The sequence below is a fragment of the Anneissia japonica genome, unplaced genomic scaffold, assembly GCF_011630105.1.
Source record: "Anneissia japonica isolate Jap-2015-1 unplaced genomic scaffold, ASM1163010v1 scaffold288012_len1326614_cov192, whole genome shotgun sequence".
Taxonomy (NCBI): domain Eukaryota; kingdom Metazoa; phylum Echinodermata; class Crinoidea; order Comatulida; family Comatulidae; genus Anneissia; species Anneissia japonica.
The window spans coordinates 337,945-347,737 of NW_022756612.1; the positions used below are offsets into that span (position 1 = coordinate 337,945).

The 9,793-nt window shown below is 35.2% G+C and overlaps 1 protein-coding gene across 1 annotated transcript; it reads right to left on the reverse strand.

The window, feature by feature from the left end:
• Positions 1-6,912: 6,912 nt before the first annotated feature.
• On the reverse strand, positions 6,913-9,793 carry LOC117124299 (uncharacterized protein C7orf57 homolog). The gene is made up of 4 exons (XM_033270483.1): positions 9,672-9,793; positions 8,717-8,910; positions 8,181-8,581; positions 6,913-7,765 (listed from the first exon to the last, which is right to left on the reverse strand). Exons 1-4 carry the CDS (start codon positions 9,694-9,696, stop codon positions 7,369-7,371), a joined length of 1,017 nt encoding a protein of 338 aa, XP_033126374.1. The 5' UTR covers positions 9,697-9,793; the 3' UTR covers positions 6,913-7,368.

The window sequence follows — 9,793 nt, forward strand, 5'->3', positions numbered from 1 at the left end:
TTATCAAATTAAAGAATTTAAATAAATGACCATTGGTCAACGAAAAAAAACCTTATTTAACACAATTCAAGCTGAGTGCAGATGGTAGGCCTATACGGTATAGTTTCATGTCATGTCTTCTGCCATTTATTTATTCCATGCTACGCTACGGTCATATCGCCTTTGACAGTACTCTCTCCTTAAGTGTCACTTTTCACTGAACTCATCTTCTAATCTTGCCAGTGGCGAATCAAAGAGTGTGTATTGACCCACAGGGAGAAAATTTTACAGACGGAAGGTCCAGACTACCTCTGCCCCAAAGTTTTTGAAGCTGGGGTACATAATGTTATGTCTAATACTCCTCTAGATGGCCGGAAATGGCACTCTCAAACTTATTTCAAAATCATGATGAACAAACGGTGTAGGGGTTAGTCTGCTCAATTCATAATAAATGATGACATAACTAATCTAATTTTCTTGATTTTTGCTTTTGCTCTTGTTGTGTTTTTATTTATTTTTATAAACTCAGACTCACTTCATTGCATCCTTTTACGGAAATTCGTTGCTCGTATCAAAATTGGTTAAAATATAGAGATGTACACTACAGTTAAAAAGTCACATATAGTAGGCCTATATTATTAAAACTATTAAAATTTGTTGAAAAGAAGGATTTACAATACAGTAAGGGAGACAAAAAATTAGTTACGTTTAAAATTGTAGTTAAAAAATTGGATAGCCTGTGGTAGGAAAAAGAGAGAAGATAGCGGTTGGTGCGAGAAGTCGGAAACGGCCGCTACGTTGGATGTGATGGCATTTTAGTTTATCATAGAGGGGCTGGTTATGATCTTCCAGAATAGAATGGAACAATCTGGATATATTCTCTAATAAACCTGTCTTACCGACTTCTGGCACCTACCTACCATCTTCTCTACTTTCCTAGCAACTCTATCAATTCTGTTGGTATCCGTTTGATTAGCGTTTCCACCCCATCCTGAAATCTATAACTCCATACACTACAAATAACAGAAGTATAGAAAATAGTAATTATTCTATTGTCCACATTAAAAGAGCGCATTTTTCGGAGGCAGTATAGTATAATATATTTTCATATACTGATACTACTATATTTTTATATTTAATGTTGTAAATGTTACTACTGTTATACCTTTGTCGAAGAAAAAAAAACTGTCCACAGCAATTAGGAAGTTTACTTTTTGTCTATCCTACCACCGACAATGGAATTGTCGTGTCCTTATTGTCTTTTTGTATGTTTTTTTTCTAATTGTTGGTGAAATAAATGAAATGAAAACTCTCTGTTCCTCTAGTTTTCAAAAGTCATCAGGGGGAATGCAATTTTTTTTTCAAAAAGTTAGCGAGACCTGTGAATCTGCCTACGAATGCCTCCCATCTTCATTTTCACAGTGCAATTTACTGTTGATAGCCTTTTACATCAATGACGTTTTTAGCACCCGGATAAGTACTACATATAGGGCCAAAATTCAATTTAGGCATATTTAAAACACAGTTACTATAATTATACTGTATTTTGCTTTAGGCTACTACAAAATCAAGATTGGAACACCCGGCAGAATGAGCGTGCGCAATGTAATATTATAAGTGCTTGTTAACCGCCATCTGGTGGTCGGATTTGTCAAGACTGCTGTAATTAAAAAATGAAATAATTATTTTAGTTGAAAGCGTACAATTGCAATTTCGCTCTAAAATAAAAATGAGGGCGACAAACAATGACCTCATTACCGTCATTCATTCATTCGAGTTATCTCGCCCTTGTTGTAACAGTTCGCACTAAATGTATCCGCTCGAATTGGCTATCCGCTCGAACTGGCATACGCTTGAACTAACATTCGCTTGTATTGACTGACTGGCCATGGCATACAGTAGTCGGAATTTCCACACCGGAAGGGCGGATAGGATATTATTGGTGTTTAAAAACAAGTGAGGGCGGTACATTTAGTCAACTTAGTAATCAAACAAAACACAAACTTCGAGCTTTTCAGTATTCAATTTAAGTATTCAAAGTAACATTATTTAATTCCTTTTCAATTCGTACAAAAATATAAAACAAGATCACAAAGAATTCATGAGAAAAGGAAAAAGGCATAGATCCAAGAAAAAAATCATCTTGTAACGTGTCAGCCTGGAAACAAAAAGACAAAAGGGAGACACGAAAAACAAACGGAAAAGAAAAAGGACAAGGAAACCGGACAAAGAAGAACAAAAAGAAAGCAACAGTTCAAATTGGACCAAGACACCGAGCATAAGTTAAGGAAGAAAAAGAATAATAATAAGGGAGTTGACTATATTAATAACTAGAAATAATGTGTTTCTTGAGCTGGATAGAAAATGACTTTTTATGGAATCGACAACTAGGGGAGGAAGAGAATTCCATAGTTTAGGACCAGTAAATATAATATTATGTGGAAAATAGTTGGTCTTATGATTGGGAATGTATACATCATATCTACCTCGAGTACAGTAATTGTGTAGAGAGGAATTAGATTTGAAGATATCACAGAAGTACTTTGGTAAAATGGAGTGAGAGGATGCATACATACATAAAAATACATTGTTGAAGAGAGTTGATATCAGGGAGTTTGAGCAAATTTAAAATTGAGAATAAGGAATGAGACCGCGGTGGAGCGCCAGATAGCCTTTTCTTTTTTTTTAATAATGTGAAGTTTATTTAATTATAAGGGGTAGGTACTATTAGCCCATACAATGTTGCAGTAGCTCAGATAAGGAAGAATTAGCGAGCAATACAGGAAACGTCACACATTGAGGGGAACAAATGAGGATAATCTAAAAATGATACCAAGGCTATTTTGGAGACTTCATTATTATTTGAAAAGTATGAGAACAATTTCCCATCTCCTCAATACTACAGAGAAGCATTTGACAATGCCACCAGACGTAAGGAAAATGAAAAGCTTCTCACACTTAATAACCTTTCTGGAGCTCGTGTGAGAATAAACCTCTTTCAGTGCTCTTAGACGATTGAAGAACGGCTAAGAAATAAAATGGACCAACGACGTCTAAATTCATTAATTACTTATGTCTTATGTACATAATAATACGCTGGATAAGGGGAAAGCATATGGCATTTTGAACAGAGGGCCGGAAATCAGAGCAAAAATGTTTGGTCCACCTTTAGAGTTCGCACTCTTGTACAATTTTGAATAATGCTCGATGCAATGAAGTGTTATTGAAAGTTTCTGATAAAAGATCATACGAAATTAAATTTGTTGGCGTTTCATTTTTATGGTGATGTGATGATGATGAACTTTATTATTATTATTAGAGTGTTACTTCCGGCCATCTAGAGGTACTACTTCCTCAATTTCTCCCCAGCCATCGTGGGGATGGGCGATGTGTGTGGCCTCGCGACTGTCTCCCCCCGCTCCCACCTTTCAAAACAGATCTGCGCCGTTGGCGAGCATCTTGCGAATTTTAGTACAGTAATTGGTTGCGAGTCATGAAAGTGGACGAGGGGCCCCTTCACAGTAGTAGAATATCCACAATGTCGTAGCCATACTCAAATTTGATTCGTATTTAATCTCTGTAAATTCTACTCTATACCCAGTGGCGTAACGATGGGGCCGGGGGCCCCGTGTATTTCTGAAACTGGGGGGGGGGATTTTTTGGGGGTCCCGGTCACCAGGACCCGGATTTTAGATATGCATTGTTATTCTACATGTTTTTAACGACGAATAAATGATATACTATGGATCCAGAAAGTTGAGGCCAGAAAGGGACTTCCACAGTTGGAGAGTCTATACCACCTCAGACCCACCATGGTTGGGGCTGAGTAAGAAAATTTATGAATATAGCACCTTTAGTTTTCTTGAAAATTCCAACAAAATTACCGTATTGTCAAGGTGTAGTATAGGGCTGGGTAGTAGTAGAGGCCTGTGGCCTCTCCGGGGCCCATTTGAAATGGGGCTGGGCCCCAGAAAGCACATGCGTTACGCCACTGTTAAGGCTCGGTAGTGCTGGTAAAAATAGGCATTTTTCGTTTTGACTACGCGGCCAGTCTACTACCAGGGAGTAGACTGAATTTGGCGTAGTGGCGACTACCCTAATATTGACCAATCAGATCACCGGATTGTTTGGCAAACTAAGCGCTGCATGCTGGTAACTTTTTTGTTAGGGGTTGCAATTTTCATCGCATCCGCGATCGAGCATTGTTTGTTTAATAATGAATTAATTATTAAAACAAGTAAGTAATTAAATGTTTTATGAAGGCCTATTTATACACATGCAATAAATGAGGAATGAATAGTCACAACATAAAATTAGGTAAATCAGGGGATAGTGAAAAAAGGGCCTTAGGCTTAGGCTAGCCTCTAGCCTTGTCAGGGTGGATTTCAGTAGGAGAACCAGTGTGACCACTGCTTGGGTATTTACCCAAGATCTTGGGTATTTTGACTTGGTCTTGTGTTCTTGGGTATTCCGTTGAAATCCTTGGGTATTTTATTTTTACTAAGAAAATTAAATATTTTTGTCACAGAGGACGAATTAAGAAGTAACAAATATGTCAGTCCATTCATAGAGAAAATAGAACCTATTTTCTCTATGGTCCATTTCAAGTAAGCAAAACTCAACGAAGTGCACATAACATTGTTAATTGACTGTTAATTGCTATAAACATGGGTTCAGAATTGTTTATTCGTGATTTGCGTTGCCATTGATCTTACTTAATTAATGCATTACTTAATAAAACTGATCTACTGATAACACTGGCCGACTGAGAGCGTATTTTTCTATCTGTATTATCACCTCATGAATATTAATAATTAACACAAACAATTACAATAAAAAATGGTTTATAAATTGAACTAAAAGGGAAACTAGACATGCGGGAAAAAAACACGTTTTTTTCAAATTTTATTGCATTTTCAGGAAGCTTGGGTAATTTTAGGCAATTTTTGCTGAATCTTTGGTAATTTCGACCCAGTCATTGGGTATATCAAAAATTGTGAGTGGTCACGCTGAGGAGAACACATTATCTGGTGCTGCTAGCTAGGGCATGACATCGTGGATCAAGCCTTAATTGCTATATAAATACCTCTGTTTAAAATTGTTATTTATTTGTACATCATCGTTGCATTTGGCAAATTGCCTGACACCCCTCTTCTCCCGGTTAACGACTCTTTTGACACTTAGGCTGGGCTAGGCTAGGCCTATTCTAGGCAGCAGCGAAACATCACTCAGAGTTTTCTGGAAACTTTTTATTTTGTATACAGTATTTGACTGAAGTTTTTTTTTCACATTTCCTTTTTCAATTATAAAACAAGGGACAAGGGACCATGGTAATAAAACCATGGCCGACTAACTCCCCTCCGTAGGCCTACGTACGTGTGCTGCCTTGTCGTAGTCGCCTTAAAAAAACGCGAACAGTGTCTTGGCGTTGCCGTCTTCGTAGTAGACTGGTCGCGTAGTCAAAACGAAAAATGCCTAACAGTAGTAGGAGGGCCCTGCTTTCTACCACTTCCTACGATTCAGCAGCCAGTGAGGTATGGAGCGGATGATTGTTGCGCTGTAGTATACTCTGAAACACAACGGAATGAATTTGGTAATTAGCTTTTAACTATGATCCACAAGCTCGGTGGTCTAGTGGTTGAGACACAAAACTAGCTACCTGGAGGTCGTCAGTTCGATTCCCACCCGAATTACTTGAAAGATTGTTTGCAAGCATATTGGGAACGTACTGCGCATACAATACGATAACACGTTTAGTAGGGGAAAATCATCATTCCTTGTATAGAGTTGTTATTCATAATTTCTTTCTGTCTCAAATAATAATGCCTTGGTTGTATTTAAAAGTCACTTTCCATTTTGCTGCCAAATCATGTATTCGAGTTAGAACATGATTGTCTTGTTCAGAAACTTTCCTTTCACTACAATGCGTATAGGCTTAAATTACACTCAATATTATTTACAATGTCATTCATAAAAACAACAAATAAAAGGGAGTTAAAAATGACCCATTTTTGACTCCCACTGTAACCAGTGTCCAAAGGACTAACTGTACCTTTAATTATTACACGCTGTTGACGTTGATCAAAATAACTTCGAAACCAATAAAGTAAAGTAGGCCTACCATTTATACCATGGCCTACTGCTTTAATTTAAAAAATTATAACATAGTGCGAAACCTTAACAAAAGCTTTGGTTAAATATCTATGAAGAGAGAAATTACTTCTTTTTTAATCGAGGCAAGGAATGTATCTGCGAGATAAAAAAAAATCTGGTAGATTCTTGAGTCCTTTAATTTTTCTGTGTGTAAATATGCTAATTGCTCATTTGCATAATTAATATTTCACTAATCAGGTAATTTAAGTTAACTAAAGTTTGTGAAGTCCAATTGGTTTCAAACTTAGCAGAATGCAAGATGGTAATAAGAAGACTGAACCTATTGTTTTTTTTTGTACGTGTGTGAATATGCTAATTGCTCATTTACATAATTTATATTTCACTAATCAGGTAATTTAGGCTAGTTACATGCAAGATGGTTATAAGATGAAGCCTACTGTTTTTGGTAAATGTGTGAATATGCTAATTGTTCATTTACATAATTTTTATTTCACTAATCAAGAAATTTATCATAAATACCATCATAATTTTCCCAAAATAATTTATAATTTAGGTGAAATTGAAATATTTTTCATGTTGTTGTCATCGTCGCTATTGTAGTAGTTTTTACTGCACAGCATAAAAGGAGCATTTTTAGTTTACTGTGTATTTAGACTAACCTTTATATTATATTTTTATATTATTTTATATATTTATAATTATTTATATACCTTTGACATAGTTATGAGCACAGGAAACTATGAGATGGAAAACAGTAAAACCATTGTATGAATAACTATTGTCAGCAAGGAAAACAGCAACAGAAAAAGTACATAAAAATGTTTTTAAACTTCAAACTTTATTAGCAAAACATTTAGAAAACATACATCGTTGGGAAATGAGAGTTTGTTTAGGAAGACATAAGTATACTTTTGAGTTTTAGATACTTACAAAATAATAGATTACAATTAGTAATTTCCTATATGAAATTTAAAGGTAGAAAAATTTGGTTTCCAAACACCAAGTGCCGAGCAGTAAAACACATACCCTCAATCTTCCCAGTTATGAGAGAGGAGCAGTAAGGTAAGGTTCACACATTGATCTAAATGGAAGAACATCTGACACTAATATAATTATACGATTTTAAACTTTTTTTAATATCATATACAATTCAATTTTTTAAATTTTTGTCTTTAGCTCACATAATTACATAAGGTTCTGGAGTAAATATTTGAACACATGTAAACTATGAACATAATTTAAATTTGTTGAACAAAGTACAATAATACTGTAGTTCTAAATGTTGACATCAGCGAGTTGCCGGCTGTATGAGTCGTCCGTTTTTTGCCAATGACTGTTAACCTTTGGTCCAACTTTCGTAAATCTGTTCAGTTTAAAGAGTTCTTTATTATCTTCACTATCTCTCTGTTTCCTTGCTTCTGAGGCTTTTGTATGCCTTATTTTATGAACAGATTGTAATGTTGGCTTCTCATTCTGCTGATCTTTGCAAATAACTTCTCTGTATTCAGTTGTAATTTTGTTTTTAGTTAGTGAAGAATCTTTGTTCTTTTTGTTTTCCTGCGTTCTTTGTTGATTCATAAATTCTTTTTGTCTTTGTTTCATCCACTCATCTTGATACCCCATACTCAGTAACTTGGAGAATGATTCAACTTGTTCCTTAGATGGGTTCTGCCTGCAATAAACATCAATTTCAGCATCACATAATGCACCATATCAGCTTCATTAAAGAAAGTCCTAAACTTAATAAATTTGAATACATGTTTGCTTATCCAATAAACCATTTTTTTTCCCATTTTTTAATATATTTATAGCAATATATTCGAAATATTAATTTTCAAGATTTTTAATATTTTTTTTATTGTTAATGAAATGATAAATATTAAAATAAACAAAATTTCTTTTTAAAATATTTCCATTCCAATATCAATTCTAGTTTCACATAAATATTTTCATAAATGTTGTGGTCACCAGACAATTGAAAAAGGTTCTACTGTTAATGAAAAAAATATTAGTACTGCCTTTCTTTTAGTATTATACTCTTTGTCTATAGAATACCTTAAAATACTTAACCAGGGAACAGTGCCTACCCTGTTTGGTGTCCGCTTTGGTTTTGCTGTCCCTTGCGTGGTTCTGATCGTCTTGTATCCTTGCACACTTTGAATAAGACACCCTTTTTGTACTGACGATCAATTTCTGGTAATTTGATTGTTTTGTCCGTCACAGCATCTCCATCTCGTTTGAAAGCGGATAAATTGTCACATAATGAGTACGGAGGTTTTCTAGGCTTATCTGGAAAATGCATATTATCTGGTTGTCTTGCCGGATTAAATTCCTCATATACCATGTAATCTGGAAGATAGGATGGCCTTGGACTGAAAAAAAAGAGATAGTTATGCAGAGTCATGGCGGATAGGAATAAACAATGTGAATAGTAGGAAACAAAGTGTAGATAAGCCAAGCGAGTTAAGAATTTTAAAAAGTGCAGCCACTAAAGTTGAGATCTCTCTTTAGGCCATGGGAATGAGTTTAGAGATACTGTATGATATCTGTCTCTTATACACATCTAGATGTGTATAAGAGACAGCTACAGAACGGAGTGCGTCAAAACATGGATTCTTTCTACCTTACCTTTTCTTCCTCCCATCTTGGCCAACTTAATATACTTGGTATCAGTATCTTTAATCCATCCCACCTTGGCTCCATTCTCATCATCAATATTCTGTGCCAAGCTGTTTAGTCCTGGTATCTGTGAAACTGCTGGGTATTCTATTGGTGCAGTATGTTCTGATCTCTTAACTGGTGCATGATAAAACCAATCTGAAGTGAAAAATCCAAAACTTTTACTCTAAGGCAAAATAAAAAATATATACTTGTTTAGCGTCACCACCCCACCTGAATTTTCAAGCAAAATAAAAAGTTTAGAGGCGGGATTTTTTTTTTATAAAAAAAAATGAATATAGTCCAGGAAATTCTAATCAAGTATAGACCTATTTTAAGTGAATTAAAACAATTATTTTACCAACTAGGTGTAATATTTATTGTAGGACTATTGAAAATGATTAATTTTAAGTTACACATTTTATTTGATTACTGATACTGTAGAATTAAAAAAAAAAAACCCCCAAAAAAAAAACCGCCCCTCCCCACCTAAAATTGTGTTGTGATGTGACGCTAAACAAGTAATTTTTTTAATTTGGCCTAATAGAAATACAAAATATGAAATACAAAAACACTATGTATGTTGCAATTTCATAATTACAACTGAATTTGAAGTTTAAAACAGGAACATCATTAAAAAATATGTGTATATATATATATATACAATTAATTATATGATTCATCCATAATTAATATGACAAAAATGTAGGCCCTAGTAGGCCTCTACATCATAATAATACACAATTATTAGGCCTAGGCCCTAGCCTAGGTCCTCTCTATTACAAGACTAGTATGGCCTCTCTCTGGGACCCTACTGCCGAGGCCTAGGCCTAGGTAGGAGGCCTAACCTACCTTCTTCTTTCTCTAGGCCTACCCTTTTTTTTGTTTGTATTCGTGAGGCCGATAATTTTGTACTGTACCTTGTGTTCCTCCTCCAGCTGACATACTGACAATTACAGTGATTTTTAATGCACGCCTTTAATTTAGATAGTTTCTGTTCTTAAGTTAGGCTGTACGATCAGCTCGTGTTGTGTTGTTGCGA

Bases quoted from the DNA above. Each gene is read 5' to 3' on its own strand.
- LOC117124299 (XM_033270483.1), bottom strand. From the start codon at position 9,696: ATGTCAGCTGGAGGAGGAACACAAG. The intron at 8,582-8,716 runs GTAGAAAGAATC...TCTCAACTTTAG, and splicing joins TGGGAGGAAGAAAAGGTAAG to TGGCTGCACTTTTTAAAATT. The intron at 7,766-8,180 runs GTAGGCACTGTT...TGTTTATTGCAG, and splicing joins CAAAGCGGACACCAAACAGG to GCAGAACCCATCTAAGGAAC.